This window comes from Pan paniscus, chromosome 18 (genome assembly GCF_029289425.2).
Source record: "Pan paniscus chromosome 18, NHGRI_mPanPan1-v2.0_pri, whole genome shotgun sequence".
Taxonomy (NCBI): domain Eukaryota; kingdom Metazoa; phylum Chordata; class Mammalia; order Primates; family Hominidae; genus Pan; species Pan paniscus.
The window spans coordinates 28,829,842-28,849,941 of NC_073267.2; the positions used below are offsets into that span (position 1 = coordinate 28,829,842).

General features: G+C 52.5%; 1 protein-coding gene and 1 long non-coding RNA gene across 3 annotated transcripts in view; one reads left to right on the forward strand and one right to left on the reverse strand.

The window, feature by feature from the left end:
- The window catches only part of IL21R (interleukin 21 receptor), a 46,863-nt gene extending 30,069 nt beyond the window's left edge, over positions 1-16,794 (forward strand). For both annotated transcript variants that reach the window (XM_003807762.5, XM_003807764.4), the window contains exons 3-9: positions 2,079-2,181; positions 5,240-5,439; positions 7,710-7,864; positions 9,287-9,464; positions 9,922-10,021; positions 10,752-10,833; positions 13,279-16,794. In XM_003807762.5, the coding sequence (XP_003807810.1) occupies positions 2,079-2,181; positions 5,240-5,439; positions 7,710-7,864; positions 9,287-9,464; positions 9,922-10,021; positions 10,752-10,833; positions 13,279-14,028 (1,568 nt within the window). In that variant the 3' untranslated portion in view covers positions 14,029-16,794. The remainder of the gene's footprint in view (positions 1-2,078; positions 2,182-5,239; positions 5,440-7,709; positions 7,865-9,286; positions 9,465-9,921; positions 10,022-10,751; positions 10,834-13,278) is intronic.
- On the reverse strand, positions 12,413-20,100 carry LOC134729272 (uncharacterized). The gene is made up of 2 exons (XR_010110187.1): positions 17,492-20,100; positions 12,413-14,555 (listed from the first exon to the last, which is right to left on the reverse strand). It is a non-coding gene; the product is annotated as an uncharacterized LOC134729272 (long non-coding RNA).

Here is a 20,100-nt window from a genome sequence, read left to right on the forward strand (position 1 = left end):
CTCAACAGCCTCTAGGGCAAGCAGTGTCTCCGGCTTACACATGGGGAGGAGAAGCAGTTTTGAGTCACATGTTTGCAGTCACAGAGCTACTTTGTGCACCTCTCACTGCCTCCTGCACGCTTTCATAACCCCAGACATGGGATGGCCCTGGGGCTCTCTGCCCTGTGGCTGGGGTACTGACTGGGCATTTTCCCACCCTCTCATCCCTGGTGCCACCTCCCTGCCACTCGGGGGCTGCCGTTGCCTCCCCAAGTTTGGAGACAAACCGTGTCCCTTGGTAGCTTTGAGCCTGGCTAGGAATGGCAGCTCCTCTCCAAATTCCCAGAGCTCTGAGAAAGAACCACGAGGATACGAACTCAGAGATGACACAGCTACTTAGAGGCTCTGTGTTGAGATTTTGCCAAAATCAGTCCTGTTTTCTCCACCAAGTGCTGGAACTAGCTCCTTTTCACCCCACTGACAAGTTCTGTGTGTCTCCCTGAGGAAAGCCCCCTCCTAGAGCAAGATTTATTTCCATGACTCAGATCCCTTGGTAGCCACTGCCTGGAGAGAAGTTGAGAAGCATTCCGAGGTCACGCCTAGGGGAGGGAGTGCTGTGATCCATTAGCAATATCTGTCATGTGTGCGGCTATGAAAAACTAGCACAGACTAGGTATTTCCTTCTCTGGGTGAGTGTCTCAGCAGCCCAGACCAAGAGAGACAAGAGGCATGGTCTAGTCTTGGAGCCTCAGTGTTCTCATCTCTACAATGAACTAAAGGATATTTCCAGACACAGTATTCTTGGCTCCGAATACAGGTTCTGTCCTAGAGTGAGACCCAGGAAGGGAATCTACCACCACCACCTCAGGGGTCTTCATTAGTCAAGGGAAAATAGGAAAAAGCCACCAAAAATGAACCTACTTAAAAAGGGGAACAAGGTCAGGCATGATGGCTCATTCTTACAATCCCAGCACTTTGGGAGGCTGAGGCAGGTGGATTGCTTGAGCTCAGGAGATTGAGACCAGCCTGGGCAACATGGTGAAACCCTGTCTCTACAAAAACACAAAAATTATCCAGGCATGGTGGTGCACAACTGTAGTCTCAGCTACTCAGGAAGTCGAAGTGGGAGGACTGCTTGAGCCCAGGAGGTGGAGGCTGCAGTGAGCTGAGATCGCACCACTGCATTCCAGCCTGGGCAACAGAGCAAGAGATCCTATCTCAAAAAGAGGTGAGCGGTACAAGTTTCTAGTAAATAGCAGCAAAAAATAGTGGAATTGGCACTCGAATATACAAAACAAAGCTACAAATTATTCCACTGATTTTGTCCACATTTAACAAAATGTAGATGATGATTGCACCCCTGTTTTAGAACACAGCGAAACAATTAATGTTTGGGGAGCAGGATGGAAAGGTGTTAAATCTTCCAACAAAATTGCCTCATAGGGCAATACCTAGAAGACTTCTTGGTGGCGGTGGCATTTTTGGCCGCAGGATCACGCAGACCTTTATGCAAAAGTGTCCGAGGGCTTTTTAATTCTCTCACGGTTTCCTACTCCTTGAAGCACTTCCTGAATCTCTGAGAGTGGGTGTCCTGTGGATCCAACTTCTGTAGAGCCGAGACCTCTTCCTTGTCAGGGTTTTGGGACATTTTCAGCATAGCTGTCCTTGACTCTATGAGGTCCTGACCCTCTTGGGGTGTGTGTGTGTGCTCTGGCTGGGTTCCTACCGCATCTGGGGCATTTAGGATATTGCCATTCTGAGTGGGAGCTTGGCCAGGAGGGACACAGACCTGGTGGCCGGGCGCAGGGCTCTGGAGGAGGGTGCTGAGCTGGGGACCAGCTAGTTTTATATTATTTGCCATCACATGCGTCCTGTCTTCATAGCCAGCCTTGAAACATTGGTGCTCAAACAAGGAATTTCCAGGTGGTGAGGCCCCCTGGGTGCCAGGCCTACATCTAAGCAGCTCCTGAGTCCTCATATTTGTCCCGGCCTGGGGACCCCTGCACCCATTCTTCCTCCAGCCCTCGAGGGGATGGAGAGGAAGCTCTGCAGTCCCAAGCCACCCCCCACCAAGGCCTCTCTCCCCACTGACCCTCCAGGCTGGGGCTGCCCCGACCTCGTCTGCTACACCGATTACCTCCAGACGGTCATTTGCATCCTGGAGATGTGGAACCTCCACCCCAGCACGCTCATCCTTACCTGGTAAGTAGCCGGGCCTCACCAGTCCCCGGGGATGCAACTCAGGGTGCCTGCTCAGTGATTCCCCCAGGAGGACACTGTGCACTGAGGACCACTGTGTCCGCCTTTCAGACAACCACTCAGGGCTCACAGGACTTGAAAAGTCAGGAGCCCGCAGGGTTGGTCTATCCACCAGCTTCAAAGGCCACTCTCTCACCCACACAGGTCGGCCATGGTTTTGAGACCCCGGGATGGCCAGTTTCCCGCATGATTTTTCAAGCACTTAGGTACCAGGCCCCCAGCTACATGCTTCCCATGAATGGTCACTCCCAACCCTCACAATGATTACTCCCATTTTACAGATGAGGACATTGAGGTTCAGAGAGGTTAAGCAACTTGCCTAAGGTCACATAGCCAGTGAATGCTGGAGCTGGGATTCAAATTCAGACCGCCCAACTCCAAAGTCCATGGGTCCCTTTTAGACCCTATGCAGCTCAGGATAAAGAAGAGCTTCTGTTATCCATCAGCTCATTCATTCATTCAAAACCATTTATAGGCCAGGTGCAGTGGCTCATGTTTCTAACCCCAGCACTTTGGGAGGCCAAGGAAGGAGGATCACTTGAGCTCAGGAGTTTGAGACCAGCCTGGGCAACATCACAAAACCCTGTCTCTACAAAAAATAAATCAGTCGGGCGTGGTGGCACAATCCTGTAATCCCAGCTACTTGAGAGTCTAAGGCAGGGGTACCAAGCTCAGGAGGTCGAGGCTGCAGTGAGCTATGATCACGCCACTGCACTCCAGCCTGGGCAAAAAAGCAAGATCCCAACTCAAAAACAAAACAAAACAAAACAAAACAAAACAAAACAAAACAAAACAAAACATGTATTAAGTTCCTGCCAGACACTGTTGCAGGCACTGGGGATTCAGCAGAGCAAGACTGACCAGGCCCCAGATGCCTTGGAACTGATGTACCACAGTGGGGCGGAGGCTGGGGGAGACAGACACACAAAACAACCAACAAGGTGCTTTCTCTTTTTTATTTTATTTTATTTTATTTTATTTTTTTGAGACAGGGTCTTGCTCTGTTGCCCAGGCTGGAGTGCAGTGGTGGGATCAGAACTCACTGTAGCCTCGACCTCCTGGGCTCAAGCAATCCTTCCACCTAAGCCTCCTGAGTAGCTGGGACTACAGGCATGCATCACCATACCTGGATAATTTTTGTAGTTTTTGTAAAGACAGGGTTTTGCCATGTTACCCAGGCTGGATTCAAACTCCTGGGCTCAAGCAATCTGCCCACCTCAGCCTCCCAAAGTGCTGGGATTACAGGTGTGAGCCACCATGCCAGGCCCAAACAGGACACTTTCTTTCTTTCTTTTTTTTGGAGACGGAGTCTCACTCTGTTGCCCAGGCTGGAGTGCGGTGGCATGATCTCGGCTCGCTGCAACCTCCACCTCCTGGGTTCAAGCAATTCTCCTGCCTCAACCTCCCAAGTATCTGGGATTGCATCCAGGTGTGCACCACCATGCCTGGCTAATTTTTGTATTTTAAGTAGAGACAGGGTTTTGTCATGTTAGCCCACCTGGTCTCGAACTCCTGGCCTCAAGTGATCCGCCCACTGTACCCGCCTTTCAGACAACCACTCAGGGCTCACAGGACTTGAAAAGTCAGGAGCCCGCAGGGTTGGTCTATCCACCAGCTTCAAAGGCCACTCTCTCGCCCACACAGGTCACCCATGGTTTTGAGACCCCGGGATGGCCGGTCTGCCGCATGGCCAGCCTCCCAAAGTGTTGGGATTACAGGCATAAGCCACCGTGTTCTGCCCCAAACAGGATACTTTCTAATAATACTGGGTGCTATATCAAGGACAGAACACTGGACCTCAGGTAAAGGGACCACAACTTCTAGTGAGAAGGAGGAAGCCAGGGAGCTGGGCAGAGGGCATTGCCAGTGCAAAGGCCCTGTGGGAGAAGAGCTGGTGAGTTTGAGGAATAGGGAGGAGGTCAGTGTGGCTGGAGTGGAGTGAGGCAGGGTGAGGGGGAATAAGGAGCAAGTTCAGGCTGGGAGGCTTGGAGAGCATTTATTCAGCAGGAACTTCTATTCCAGCAAATTTGGCAGAGAACTCAGTTCACACATCCCTACTGGGCCTAGAGAGTGGTCATGTTCAGATCCTGAACATCTAGGTAGGGAAATTACTATCTGGTAAACTCCTATACATACTTCAAAACCCATCATTTTTGTCCAGTGGGAGTTAAAAAGCCACAGCATTTTCCCTAATCCCATCCCACCAGCTTTCCCAGAAGTCCACTCAGAGGAGGAGATGAGGTTCATTTAGCTCTTTTCCTGGCCCTCAGCACAGGCTATTATTAGATATTCAGTGGATTTGGGGACTGGGCGAGGTGGCTCAGTCCTGTAATCCCAGCACTTTGGGAGGCCAAGGCTGGCAGATCACTTGAGCCCAGGAGTTTGAGACCAGCCTAAGCAACATGGTGGGACCCCATCTCTACAAAAAATACAAAAAGTTAGCTGGGCATGGTGGTGCATGCATGTAGTCCCAGGTACTAAGGAGGCTGAGGTGGGAGGATCAGCTGAGCCTGGGAAGGTCGAGGCTACAGTAAGCCGTGATCACACTACTATACTCCAGCCTGGGGCCAGAGTGAGACCCTGTCTCAAAAAAGTGGATGTTGGACAGAAAGGAGAGAAGGAAACCCAAAATGCCTAGCGCCCTTCCTGCAGGACAGCCATCTGGTTGTTGGGACCAACAGGGACAGATTTAGGCTTAGTCCAAGCAAGAATGGCCCAAATTTCCAAAATTGAGAGCTGCTGCCCTAAATGAGGTAGTGAGTTCCTGGCCCCTGGGAGGTGTGCAAGCTGAGCCCGGACACAATTCATTGAGGATGCTGCAGGGGAGGTGATACCTTCCCTGGGAAAAGGTTGGTTGGACCAGGTGACCACCCCCCAGCCCTGCCTCAAATCCCTCCCAGCCCTGAGAGTCTGGGCTTCTGCCCTGGCCCTGAGCACTGAGCCCACCACCATCCCCCCTGCCCCTGGCTTCCAGCCATGACTGGCTGCTTTGTCCTTGAAGGCAAGACCAGTATGAAGAGCTGAAGGACGAGGCCACCTCCTGCAGCCTCCACAGGTCGGCCCACAATGCCACGCATGCCACCTACACCTGCCACATGGATGTATTCCACTTCATGGCCGACGACATTTTCAGTGTCAACATCACAGACCAGTCTGGCAACTACTCCCAGGAGTGTGGCAGCTTTCTCCTGGCTGAGAGCAGTGAGTATCCTGGGACCCCAGGCTTAGGGTGGCACTCAATCTTAGCTCACCGCAGCCCTGACCTCTCCGGGCTCAGGTGATCCTCCCACCTCAGCCTCCCGTGTAGCTGGGACAACAGGTGTACACCACTACACCCAGCTAATTTTTGTATTTTTAGTAGAGACGGGGATCTTGCCATGTTGCCCAGGCCAGTCTCGAACTCCTGGGCTCCAGCGATCCACTTGCCTTGGCCTCCCAAAGTGCTAGGATTATAGGTAGGGGCTGGGTCCCCTACTCCCTGCCCTCTGGGCCAGCTCTCCTCCTTCCATCAGATCTGACCTGGCCTATGTCCTCACTACACCTTAGAGTTCTGTTTTGAGTTGCGCTATCTTTTACTAAAGTGTGAAAGGTTGATAATAGGTTTGAGAGGTATTGAAGGAGCTAGGCTGGGACCCGGGACTTCTGGGTTCATGTTCCGGCTCAGCTCTGCCCATCTGTGTGACCATGGATGAGGCATACCTACCTCTGGGACAGCTTCCCTATTTGTAGAGCAAATGTCCTTTTAACCCTGACTTTCTGGGATCCTGACCCCATAATGAGGCGAATGGACGACACTGAGTTACAGAAAAAAAACCCTCTTGGGTTTTTTCCCCCCTCATAAGCTCCAGGGAGGCCTGGAATTTCCCTCCAGGCTGGAGGTAGAGGGGGGTCCCAGGGGCAGGAGGGCCTGGTTGGTGGGAGCAGTTTTATCTGTGAGTTCAGAATTAGGGCAGGTGGCAGGGCGAGGTGGCTCATGCCTGTAATTCCAACACTTTGGGAGGCTGAGGCAGGAGGATTGCTTGAACCTGGGGCTTTAAGACCAACCTGGGCAATATAGCGAGACCTCATCTCAAAACACAAAACAAGAACCAGGGCAGGGGCCAGGCACAGTGGCTCACGCCTCTAATCCCAGCACTTTGGGAGGCTGAGGCAGGTGGATCTTTTGAGGTCAGGTGTTCGAGACACCTGACATTTTTGGATGGGTTGCTAACTTTAAAACTTAATATAGGCCAGGTGCAGTGGCTTGTTCTTGCAATCCCAGGATTTTGGGAGGCTGAGGTGGGAGCACCACTTGAGGCCAGGAGTTTGCGACCAGCCTGGGCAAAGATAGTGAGACCCCATTTCTACAAAATAGACAAATAATTAGCCAAGTGTGGTCGCATCCACCTGTAGTCTCAGCTACTTGGGAGGCTGAAGTGGGAGGACGGCTTGAGCCCAGGAGGTTGAGGCTGCAAGTGAGCTATGATCGCACCACTGCACTCCAGCCTGGGCAACACAGTGAGATCCTTTCTCTAGGGGGAAAAAACCCTTGGAGATTTCACATGATAATTCCAGGGGTCTCCCGTTTCCCATTCTGCACCTCATATTGAAACTTGCCCTTCAGTGCCTAGAAAGCAGGGTTTCAGATTTCATGTGTGTGCGTGTGCATTTGTGTGTGTGCATGCACGTGTGTGTGCGTGTGCATGTGTGTTGCATGTGTAGGCATGCGTTTGGGTGTGCATGTGTGGGCATGCATGTGTGTGGGTGTGCATGTGCACATGTGTGTTTGTGTATGCGTGTGTGTATGCATGTGCGTGTGTGTTTCCCTAGAAAACTTAGAAAAGCTGACCACTCTGTGCTGCTGGGGCCATTCACTTTTAACTCTTTTATTTATTTATTTTTGTTCGTTTTTGAGATGGAGTCTCGCTCTGTCGCCCGGGCTGGAGTGCAGTGGCGCAATCTTGGCTCACTCCAAGCTCTGCCTCCCGGGTTCACGCCATTCTCCTGCCTCAGCCTCCCGAGTAGCTGGGACTACAGGCGCCCACCACCATGCCCGGCTAATTTTTGTATTTTTAGTAAAGATGGGGTTTCACCGTGTTAGCCAGGATGGTCTCGATCTCCTGACCTCGTGACCCACCTGCCTTGGCCTTCCAAACTGCTGGGATTACAGGCATGAGCCACTGCACCCAGCCAGACTGTTTTATTTCGTCACAGTCCCTAAACCTGCTTCACTCCTCTCTGTGACCTGCCCGCCCCTGAGTTTGCAATCCTGATCAGGTCTAAATCTCCCAGGTCCCAGATGAATGAACTGAAGCCCAGAGTCGGGAGTACTTTGCCCAAAGTCACTCAGGGTTGTTGGTCTTCATCTCATCCATGATGGGTCAGGCATGGAGGCAGGGGTGGGGGCAGGCAGGACTTCCTCCCATCACCAAATCCTTTTCACCTGCAGCAAATTCTCACCCCATTTTCTTTTCCTGGGTTTTTCCACCAAGTCAAGCCGGCTCCCCCTTTCAACGTGACTGTGACCTTCTCAGGACAGTATAATATCTCCTGGCGCTCAGATTACGAAGACCCTGCCTTCTACATGCTGAAGGGCAAGCTTCAGTATGAGCTGCAGTACAGGAACCGGGGAGACCCCTGGGCTGTGGTGAGGAATGTGGGGATCAGTGCAGCTTTGTGGGAGGGGAGGGGAGAGGACAGAGTGCAAAGGCATCTGGGTGGGAGAGACGGGTGAACAACATCATTCATGGCCAAGAACAGAGACCAAGGGCGCGAGCACTCCCTCACAGCGGGCCCTCCTCCTCCCCTCACTTCTCCCCAAGGTAGGAGACCCCTGAATAATCTGTCCTCCCCAAACTGGTCTCCTCAGCCAGCATGCCAAAGAGACTGTCCCTTCCCCAGACTCCACCCCAGGTCTAGCATAGTCACAATAGAAGGAGTTTCAGAAACGGGGCAACCTGGAAGCTTCCCAATTGCTTAGAATGGCCATAGTTGGAGAGTTCCAGAAGTATCAATTATTAAGAAGGTCCAGCCAGGTGCGGTGGCTCACGCCTGTAATCCCAGCACTTTGGAGGCCAAGGCGGGTGGATCTCTTGAGGTCAGGAGTTTGAGACCAGCCGGGGCAACATGGTGAAACTCTGTTTCTACTAAAAATACAAAAAATTAGCCAGGCGTGGTGACATGCACCTGTAATCCAGCTATTCTGGAGGCTTAGGCAGGAGAATCACTTGAATCCAGGAGGCGGAGGTTGCAGTGAGCTGGGATCGCGCTACTGCACTCTAGCCTGGGCAACAGAGTGAGACTCGATCTCAAAAAAAAAAAAAAGGTCCAGTGTTAGAGGGCCCATTGTTTCAAACATGAAGGCGTTGAGAGATGTCCTTCCAGCCCACTATTTAGAACAGTCACAAGTGAGATACTGTCTCTAAAAAATAAAAAATAGTAACAATGATAGAACAGTCACAGCTGAAGAGTTCTAGAATTGCCCATCCTTTAGGATAGTCCCAGCTGAAGATGTCCATGAGTGCCATACTTTAGAAAGTCCCCAGTGGAAGATTTCCAGAGGTATCCATTGCTAAGATGTCTGTAGTTAGAGTTCTAGAAATGCCTGCTGTTGGGAATGTCAGTATGTCAACTCTTGGAATTCTTCAACAGTTGAAGACATTCTCAACTGATGTACTGAGACTTATATCAGTAGTACATTGGTTGAGAATGTCCTCAACTGTTGAAGAATTCCAAAAGTATGCATTGCCTGGAATGCTGCCAGACCATTACCACTCCTGAGATATGCCCAGTCCTGCAGGGAGAGTCCACTGCCAGGACTGTGAGTGGCTGAATTGGATCAAAGAGAAATCAAACAGAGCATCCTATCACATGCACGGGCCAGGCAGTGCTGGTGAGTCTGTGCTCCCCATGCCTGAGTCCAGCTACTCAGGCATAGGCTTGATTCTTGTGGGAAGAGAAGAGACACTCAGCCCCTTTGATGGAAGCTGGGAAAAGAGGTGGCTCTGCTGGAGGCAGGGGCTGGCCTGGTTTAACCCTGACCTGGTGCATCCTTTCCTTGTACTGGCAGAGTCCGAGGAGAAAGCTGATCTCAGTGGACTCAAGAAGTGTCTCCCTCCTCCCCCTGGAGTTCCGCAAAGACTCGAGCTATGAGCTGCAGGTGCGGGCAGGGCCCATGCCTGGCTCCTCCTACCAGGGGACCTGGAGTGAATGGAGTGACCCGGTCATCTTTCAGACCCAGTCAGAGGGTAGGTGTGAAGCTGGGATGGACACCCCACTCCTGGTACCAAATTTTGTCCTGTTCTAGCCACCCTAAGTCCTGAGCTTTCTGGCACAGCTGGGAGGTATTCAGTTGTTCATCCTCAGATGTAGCCCTTCAATTACATTTCTAGAGCCCCTGCTGGCCAGGCCCTGTTGGGTGCCAGCTGCTTCTTCTGTTAGGCATTTGATCCCCCTAACTCCGAAGTGGGAATCAGCCCTGTTTTTCAGACGAGATAACTTAGGCTCAGAGAAATGAAGTTACTTGCCTGGGGTGAGGAATGAGAACAAGATTTGAACCCAGATCCATCTCACTTCAAGACACTAGCAGTAACAGCCTCTCCTACCCCCTTCCACTCTACCCCAGACCCATTTCCCACCATGCCCACCCCATATGGCCTCTGGTAGAGTTGGTGCCATTTAACCCTTTCTTTGCTTCCTTCCCAGAGTTAAAGGAAGGCTGGAACCCTCACCTGCTGCTTCTCCTCCTGCTTGTCATAGTCTTCATTCCTGCCTTCTGGAGCCTGAAGACCCATCCATTGTGGAGGTGAGGCCAGGGGATCAGGAAGGCAGGGAGGTGGTCAGCCTGGGCCACTGCCCCTGTATGATACATGCAGGGTTGGAAAACATGACTGTCATCATGGTAACAATGATGATGATGGGATAATAACCAACTCACAGCCACCATGTGCTGGACACTGTGGAGGGCACTCCCTTCACCCCCATGGCTGCCCTATGAGCTTGAGACACTGCAGTTGCCCTTATTTTACAAATGGAGAAACTGAGGCAAGGAGATGTCAAGGACAAAGTCACACAGCTCCAAGGTGGAGAAATTGGGATTGAAACTCTGTGCCCTTAAACAGGGACCTCAGCTGTGATCTTGTCCAGTGGATTTTAAGCTTTGAGGCTTAATGGGCTTAAGGGGCCACTAGGTGGTGGTGAAGAGGTGGCTGTAATAGTCCACACCTCTGAAATGGCCTCTCTGCGCACCCCTGGTTGCAGATAAAGAAGTTGAGGCTCAGAAGGGGCAACATTTGCCCAGCACGCAACAGGCAGCCAAGAACATAACCACGATATCCCTTCAGGAGCCTGTGAGGGAGATTTGCTGCTCCCATTTTACAGAAGGGGAAACCAAGCCCCAGGGAAGGAGGGAGGCGCCTGGGCTGCGTCTTGGGATGCTCGGAAGCTCCTGTAGGATGAAGCTGGGGAGCGTCCGAATGGGAGGCCAGGCTGCCCTCTGGTGATGTCAGGGTCCTCACCCCTCTCTGCCCCCTCAGGCTATGGAAGAAGATATGGGCCGTCCCCAGCCCTGAGCGGTTCTTCGTGCCCCTGTACAAGGGCTGCAGCGGAGACTTCAAGGTGAGCTCCCCACCCTGTGATGAGCTCCTCGGAGCCCCTCCTCCTCTTCAGGAGCCCCACCTCCCCTCACCCCAGGCTCCCCAGCCTCACCCCACAGGCCTAGAGCATCCAGTTCTCAGCCAAGCCACAAGCCAGGCCTCAGTTTCCCCATGTGCAAAGTGTAGACAGTCATTCTTGTGGTGCAGAATTGGCAGAAGAATTAAACAAGATTTGACCAGGTGTGGTGGCTGACGTCTGCAATCCCAGCACTTTGGGAGGCCAAAGCAAGTGGACTGCTTGAGGCCAGGAGTTCAAAAACAGCCTGGGCAACATAGGGAGACCCTCACCACCACTCCGCCTCCCCATCTCTACCAAAAACTTAAAAATCATTCAAGCGAGGTGGTGCACGCCTGTAGTCCCAGCAACTCAGGAGGCTGAGGCAGGATGATCGTTCAGAGGCTGCCGTGAGCTATGATCACACCACTGCCCTCCAGCCTGGCCAACAGACAGAGACTATATCTTAAAAAAAAAAAATCAAAAAGAAAAAGTAAACAAAATAATGCAGCATTGGCCCAGCCCAAGGAACCAGACTGGGAGAGGGGGTGAGGCTGGTGGTCTCCTGAGTCACAGATTGCCCCACTGGTCCTTTCTTAGGTGTCCTTAATCTGGGTTGGAGAGGGAATAGGTTCTGGAAAGAGCCTGGCCCACGGGGCAAAACACACTAACGTTTGCCAAGCCTCCAACTCGCTACCACCTGCCAGCACCCACAGGTTGTCTGTGCCCATTTATAGCCGTGTCACCCACCCTGCAGCAGTGGGAGGGGCTGCCACAGAGAGGATGTGGTGACAGAGGTGGGAGGGCCAGCCCCACCTGCTGCAGCCCAGCCTGAAAGTCAGACAGTGTAGACCTAGACCATTGATTGAGCTCCTGCTGTCTGCCTGGTGCTGCGCTGGACACCCTTCCTGCCTCACTCATTCTCATATTCACAGCAGCCCCTGCAGCATGGATGTTCCACTGCCCCCAGGGCACCCATGAGGAGGCCAAAGAGTGGGCAGGGAGGAACATGGACCCCAACCCACATAAGACCCACCCTTTCCTCTTCCCTAAAGCTCAAATATCACATTGATTTTGGGTTGATTTTTACCAATACTCATATAGCACTTGCTATATACCAGGCAGTCCCCTAGGAGCATCACAAACAGTGACTCATTTAATCCTCACGACGACCCTACGGGTGGGTGCTATTATTAGGTCCATTTTACAGATGAGGAAACTGAGGCACCGAGAGGGTAAGTAATTGGCTTAAAGGCACACAGCTGAGAAGCGACTTTGAATCAGTGGTGGTGGCCACATCACAGTTCTGAGATGAGTTTTTGAGGAAGATGAGCTCAAAACAGGGAGATACCCATTCCTGGGGATTTTCCTTGCCAATTGCATGAGGATTCTGGTGTCGTGAGTGGGAGTACTGGCAGGGGAGGGAAGGGGAGGGTCCTTCAAGTTTAAGGGCCACCGCCTCAGCCAGCATCACCCACATCCTTTATCCTCAAAGTGTACAAAGGCCTTTCCAAGTGGCTTTTCATTGATCCACTCCACCCATTCATTTCGTTAATAAACATTTATTGAGCACCTACTTTGTGCTAGGCACTGGGGCTACAGCCATGGACAGAAGAGACAAGACTTATGTCCAGGGGCCAAGTGTCTGTCTGGTGGGGACACATAAACCAGGAGAGTGCTAGGTTTCAAGAAGCATCAAGGAGGCGGGAAAGCAGGAGATGGCTCAGGGGTACCTCAGACCTCAGGCCCTCCTGCCCCCATGTCTCCTTGACTCAGGAATCTTGGTCCCTGCCTGGACTATGGGGCCACCAGTTGTCTGACTGGTCACACTACTAAGGGTAGCAACTCCCTTCTACAAGTAGGGAAACTGAGGCCCAGAGTAGGAGGGGGATCCACTAGGGTGGGAGCACATTGTGGTCCTGATTCCTCTCTCTCTCTCTGTCTCTCGGTGTCTTTTGTCTATCTTCATGTCTCTGTCTGTCTCTCTTGATGTCTCTTTGTCTTGTCTCTGTGTCTGTGTCTGCCTTTCTGTCTGTTTAAACCCTCACCTTGGCTGGGCACAGTGACTCACGCCTGTAATCCCAACACTTTGGGAGGCTGAGGCGGGTGGATCACCTGACGTCAGGAGTTCAAGATCAGTCTGGCCAACATGGTGAAACCACGTCTCTACTAAAAATACAAAAATTAGCTGGGTGTGGTGACAGGCGCCTGCAGTCCCAGCTACTTGGGAGGCTGAGGCAGGAGAATCACTTGATCCTGGGAGGCAGAGGTTGCAGTGAACCGAGATGGCACCACTGCATTCCAGCCTGGGCAGCAGAGCCAGACTGTCTCAAAAGAATAAAAGTAAAAGAAAAATAAACCCTCACCTTACCCTCATCCTGTGCTATGACTCTCTCTTTTTCTCTCTCACAGAAATGGGTGGGTGCACCCTTCACTGGCTCTAGCCTGGAGCTGGGACCCTGGAGCCCAGAGGTGCCCTCCACCCTGGAGGTGTACAGCTGCCACCCACCACGGAGCCCGGCCAAGAGGCTGCAGCTCACGGAGCTACAAGAACCAGCAGAGCTGGTGGAGTCTGACGGTGTGCCCAAGCCCAGCTTCTGGCCGACAGCCCAGAACTCGGGGGGCTCAGCTTACAGTGAGGAGAGGGACCGGCCGTACGGCCTGGTGTCCATTGACACAGTGACTGTGCTAGATGCAGAGGGGCCATGCACCTGGCCCTGCAGCTGTGAGGATGACGGCTACCCAGCCCTGGACCTGGATGCTGGCCTGGAGCCCAGCCCAGGCCTAGAGGACCCACTCTTGGGTGCAGGGACCACAGTCCTCTCCTGTGGCTGTGTCTCAGCTGGCAGCCCTGGGCTGGGAGGGCCCCTGGGAAGCCTCCTGGACAGACTAAAGCCACCCCTTGCAGATGGGGAGGACTGGGCTGGGGGACTGCCCTGGGGTGGCCGGTCACCTGGAGGGGTCTCAGAGAGTGAGGCAGGCTCACCCCTGGCTGGCCTGGATATGGACACGTTTGACAGTGGCTTTGTGGGCTCTGACTGCAGCAGCCCTGTGGAGTGTGACTTCACCAGCCCCGGGGATGAAGGACCCCCCCGGAGCTACCTCCGCCAGTGGGTGGTCATTCCTCCGCCACTTTCGAGCCCTGGACCCCAGGCCAGCTAGTGAGGCTGACTGGATGTCCAGAGCTGGCCAGGCCACTGGGCCCTGAGCCAGAGACAAGGTCACCTGGGCTGTGATGTGAAGACACCTGCAGCCTTTGGTCTCCTGGATGGGCCTTTGAGCCTGATGTTTACAGTGTCTGTGTGTGTGTGCATATGTGTGTGTGTGCATATGCATGTGTGTGTGTGTGTGTGTGTGTCTCTTAGGTGCGCAGTGGCATGTCCACGTGTGTGTGTGACTGCACGTGCCTGTGGGCCTGGGATAATGCCCATGGTACTCCATGCATTCACCTGCCCTGTACATGTCTGGACCCACGGAGCTCACCCATGTGCACAAGTGTGCACAGCAAACGTGTTTGTGGTCAACAGATGACAACAGCCGTCCTCCCTCCTAGGGTCTTGTGTTGCAAGTTGGTCCACAGCACCTCCGGGGCTTTGTGGGATCAGGGCATTGCCTGTGACCGAGGCGGAGCCCAGCCCTCCAGCGTCTGCCTCCCGGAGCTGCAAGAAGTCCATATTGTTCCTTATCACCTGCCAACAGGAAGCGAAAGGGGATGGAGTGAGCCCACGGTGACCTCGGGAATGGCAATTTTTTGGGCGGCCCATGGACGAAGGTCTGAATCCTGACTCTGATACCTTCTGGCTGTGCTACCTGAGCCAAGTCGCCTCCCCTCTCTGGGCTAGAGTTTCCTTATCCAGACAGTGGGGAAGGCATGACACACCTGGGGGAAATTGGCGATGTCACCCGTGTACGGTACGCAGCCCAGAGCAGACCCTCAATAAACGTCAGCTTCCTTCCTTCTGCGGCCAGAGCCGAGGCGGGCGGGGGTGAGAACATCAATCGTCAGCGACAGCCTGGGTGCCCGCGGGGCCGTCCCGCCTGCAGAGGGCCACTCGGGGGGTTTCCAGGCTTAAAATCAGTCCGTTTCATCTCTTGGAAACAGCTCCCCACCAACCAAGATTTCTTTTTCTAACTTCTGCTACTAAGTTTTTAAAAATTCCCTTTATGCACCCAAGAGATATTTATTAAACACCAATTACGTAGCAGGCCATGGCTCATGGGACCCACCCCCCGTGGCACTCATGGAGGGGGGGTGCAGGTTGGAACTATGCAGTGTGCTCCGGCCACACATCCTGCTGGGCCCCCTACCCTGCCCCAATTCAATCCTGCCAATAAATCCTGTCTTATTTGTTCATCCTGGAGAATTGAAGGGAGGTCAAGTTGTTTGTCAATGATTTGTCAGAGAACCTGTTGAAATGTGAATTAAGAAGCTAAGAAAATATTTCTTAGCAACATTTTCTTTTTCTTTTTTTTTTTTCTTTTGAGACAGAGTTTCACTCTCGTCGCCCAGGCTGGAATGCAGTGGTGCGATCTCGGCTCTCTGCAACCTCTGTCTCCCGGGTTCAAGCGATTTCCTGCGTCAGCCCCAGAGTAGCTGGAATTACAGGCACACACCACCACGCCTGGCTAATTTTTGTATTTTTAGTAGAGCTGGGGCCACCCTGGCCCGGCCCCGTCTTCCTCCCCAAAGGTCAGACTGCTGGCTGCAGGGCTGTGCTGGAGGAGCCAGCTCTAGCTCACCCATGCTTTTGGAACAGGGTCGGGTTGGAAGTCAGCACAGGTCAGTCCTGCCGAAGGTTCCTTCGTGACTCATCTGTGAAGTGGGGTGGTTGGGAGAGGTAGCTGAGAGAATGCATGAGAGTCCTCGGTGCCTGGCAGGAGGCTGGAAGGTTCTAGAACACTGATGGTTATAAGAGTGGGACTGTGAGCCTGGGATCGGGGGGTGTGAGACTTGGATGGGAGCACAAGAGTGGAAGCACAGCTTCTGCACGGAGCAGGCGCAGCCCTCAACACCCCGTGCACCTGCACCCTAGGGACTCTTGGGTCCAGATGTGCTGTGGTTTTCACACCTTCTTGGGGGCAACAGGTTCCAGGAGCCACCTGTGGGTGCCACCTGAGCCACAGGCTCCCAGGAAAGCAGCACAGCTCTCCTGCACCCAGAGCTTGCTGGGTGGCGGAGGGGAACACAGATGGTTGGGGAAGGCCTGAGGCCAGACTGGGGGACTCTGGACTGGGGCAGATGAGGCTCCTCAGAATCCCACCTTTGAAGGGAACTCAGCTTATAAACACAGAGGAGCAAAGTTGGAGGGCCGGGCATAGTCGCTCACACCTGTGATCTCAGCACTTTGGGAGGCCAAGGAAGGTGGATCACTTGAGGCCAGGAGTTCGAGACCAGCCTGGGCAACATAGCAAGGCCCCATCTCTACAAAAATTATTATTTTTTAAAAAAATTAGCCAGGTGTGGTGGTGCTTGCCTATAGTCCCAGCTACTCGGGAGGCTAAGGTGGGAGGATCGCTGGAGCCCAGGAATTTGAGGCTGCAGTGAGCTGTGATTACACCGTTGCACTCCAGCCTGGGTCACAGATCAAGACCCTGTCTCTTAAAAATAAAAGTTGGAGACAAGAGCTGGCTCACCTGAAAGGAGGGATTAGTAGGTAGGAGGGTGGATGGAGGATGGATGGATGTGTGGGTGGATAGGAAGATGGTATTAAGTTGGTGCAAAAGTCTTTGCTATTACTCTTAATGGCTTTAATAAAAAGCTTGAAGGAAGAATGGTTGGTTGGATAGACAGAGATAAATGCATACTGGAAACAAAGATAAAGATAAAACACAAGTCATACCAGGCCAGCAACTCTATTTTGTTCACTGCCTTTAGTCCCAGCCTGGCACATAGTAGGCACTCAATAAAGCCTGATTTGTAGCATTTGCTTATTTCCATGGTGTAATTTCATGCTCCTGATTTGAGTCTAAACACAGAGTTCGGAAGAGATATGCACAATCTGCCCTCTTGGCTGGTACGAGTGAGTCCCAGCTCACCGATGGTAGCCCAGAGAGAACATCAAGAGGGGTAGGGGGCTTCAGGGAGGAGGTGGTGTTGGTTGGATTTCGAATAATGAATAGGAGGCTGGGAGTGGTGGCTCATGACTGTAATCCTAGCACTTTGGGAGGCCGAGGCGGGCAGATCATTTGAGGTCAGGAGTTTGAGACCAGCCTGGGCAACGTGGTGAAACCCAGTCTCTACTAAAAATACAAAAATTAGCTGGGTGCGGTGGCGGGTGCCTGTAACCCCAGCTACTCAGGAGGCTGAGGCAGGAGAATCTGAGAGATGGAGGTTGCAGCGAGCAGAGATCGCACCACTGCACTCCAGCCTGGGTGACAGAGCGAGACTACGTCTCATTAAAAAAAAAAAAAAAAGGAAAAATGAATAGGCGTTGTTAGATGTACCAGCTATTTGGGGCAGAGGGAAGAGCTTGGACAAAGGCCTGGAGGTATGACCAAGGGTCAGGAGCAAGTGGGACAGGCGCTCCTCGCCCTCCAAAGACCAGGCCAGAATTGCTGACAAGACTCACTGAAGAGGAAGGGGGACCGATAGCAACATCACTTTCCCAGCTGCCGCATTCCTCACCTTGCCGTCTGCAAGCTCTGAGGGGCAGAGTCATCCGTCTGACAGATGAAATGAAGGCACAGCTCAGGCTGGTGACCTGCCTGAGGTCACACACTGAATGAGTGGTCGGAGCTGGAACCAGAACTCTGGGCTTCTGATGCCAATTTCAGCTCTTTTTCACCTTGCTCTGCTGGAACGTACCTAGATCAAGAGGTGAGGAAGGTTTAGCAGACCCTGTGGGTGCCTGCTGCATCTGCCTGTGCAGCAGTTTGGAGATGTGGCTGACCCCAGCTCTGGGAGTGGCTACGTGAACCAGGCCTGCCCAGTAGGACATTTCTTCCCCCTGGCAACAGTACAGTTTAGGGACAGACATACCCTAGCTGGTCCATGCTCTCTTTCTGCTGGGATTACTAAGCTGTAAGGAGGGTACTGGGAGGGGCAGCAAGAAACACACAAGAAAGCAGAGCTGAGAGATGGTAATAGCTCTTGAGATCCTGGATCCAGCCATGCCTGAAACCACGTTTCTCCTGGACCGTTTAGATACATGAGTATGGAAGTCATTATGCTGTTCACCATATGCTGGGCACATGGCAGGATTGTACATCCTGACCCTCTGTAGCCAGATGGGGCCGTGTGACTGGCTGGGACTGGGCAGTTGTGAGCAGAAGTGATAAGTCTCACTTCTGGGCAGAGCATTTTTCAGATGGCTACCACACCCCCTGGGGTGTTTTTCCTCTGTCACAGAGACAGATGATGATGGTGACTGCTCCATCTGCCTGGGCACCTGGGTCCTTGAGGGAGGAGATACAGACTGAAGTTTCAGTTCACTTGTGATAGACGTGTATCGTGAGCAAGGAATCAATCCTTTGTTGTTCTAAGCTGCTGAGATGGGGCTGTTTGTTACCACAGCATAACCCTGCCTACCCTAGCTGAATCAATGAGCTGATAAATTTCCTTTTTTGCTTAAGCTGGTTTGAGGTGGGTTTCTGTCCCTTGCAGCAGAAAGTGTTCTAGCATTATTCTGATATTATCCCCACAGTAAGGACTCTCCTTCTATCCTAAGGAAGGACCTTGTATTAGTCCTTGTGTCACTATAAAGAAATACCAGGCTAGGCTGGGATCACGCCTATAATCCCAGCACTTTGGGAGGCCGAGGCAGGCGGATCCCTTGAGGCCAGGAGTTCAAGACCAGCCTGGCCAACATGGCAAAACCCTGTCTCTACTATAAATACAAAAATGAGTCTGGCATGGTGGCACATGCCTGTAATCCCAGCTACTCAGGAGGCTGAGACACGAGGATCACTTGAATCTGGGAGGCGGAGGTTGCAGTGAGCTGAGATGGCGCCACTGCACTCCACCCTGAGCGACCGAAAGATCCTGTCTCAAAAAATAAAAAAGAGAAATACCAAGGTCTAGGTAATTTACAAAGAGGCTTAATTGGCTCTCAGTTCTGCAGGTTGTGCAGGAAGCATGGCACCAGCATTTATTCTGGGTGAGGCCTCAGGAAGCTTCCAATCACAGCAGAAGGCTAAGGGGGAGCCTGCATGTCACCTGGCAAGAGTAGGAGGAAGAGAGCAAAGTGGGAGGTCCCAGACTCTTTTAAACAAACAAATTGGCTGGGCACGGTGGCTGACGCCTGTAATCCCAGCACTTTGGGAGGCCGAGGTGGGTGGATCACCTGAGGTCAGGAGATGGAGACCAGCCTGAGCAATATGGTGAAACCCCATCTCTGCTAAAAAAAAAAAAAAAATATATATACAAAAATCAGCTGGGCTTGGTGGCTTGTGCCTGTAGTCCCAGCTGCTTGGGAGGCTGAGACAGGACAACTGCTTGAACCCAGGAGGCAGAGGTTGCAGAGAGCCGAGATCACACCACTGTACTCCAGCCTGGGCAACAGAGCCATACTCTGTCTCAAACAAAACAAAACAAAACAAAAACAAACAAACAAACAAACAAACCCACCAAATCTCCCATGAAGTGACTGAGCGAGAACTCACTCATCACCAAGGGGATGGTGCTAAGCTGTTCAGGAGGGGTCTGCCCCCATGAATCACCTCCCCGCAGGTCTCACCTCCAACATTGAGAATCACAGTTCAACATGAGATTTGGAGGGGACAAACAGCCAAACCATATCACCCCATTCAAAGGGCCCAGAAGACCAGGCTCTAAGGGCAAGTCATTTGCTGTCGCTGCGCCTCAGTTTTCTCTTTTATGAAGTGGAGGTTAGGAATCAGCCTCTTGGCTTGCTCCAGGAATGAAAACAGAGGGTGGAGCAAGCCCTTATTAGATGTCAGTTGCCTTAGTGTTTTTGTTTGTTTTTTGTTTTTGTTGTTTGGTTTTTAGACAGAGTCTGACACTGTCACCCAGGCTGGAGTACAATAGCGTGATCTCCGCTCATTGAAACCTCCGCCTCCCAGGTTCAAGCAATTCTCCTGCTTCAGCCTCGTGAGTAGCTGGGATTATGGGCACGTGCCACCACACTTGGCTAATTTTTGTATTTTTAGTAGAGACGGGGTTTCACCATGTTGGTAAGGCTGGTCTCGTACTCCTGACCTGAAGTGATCTGCCCGCCTCAGCCTCCCAAAGTGCTGGGATTGCAGGCGTGAGCCACCACGCCCGGCCAGAGGTGC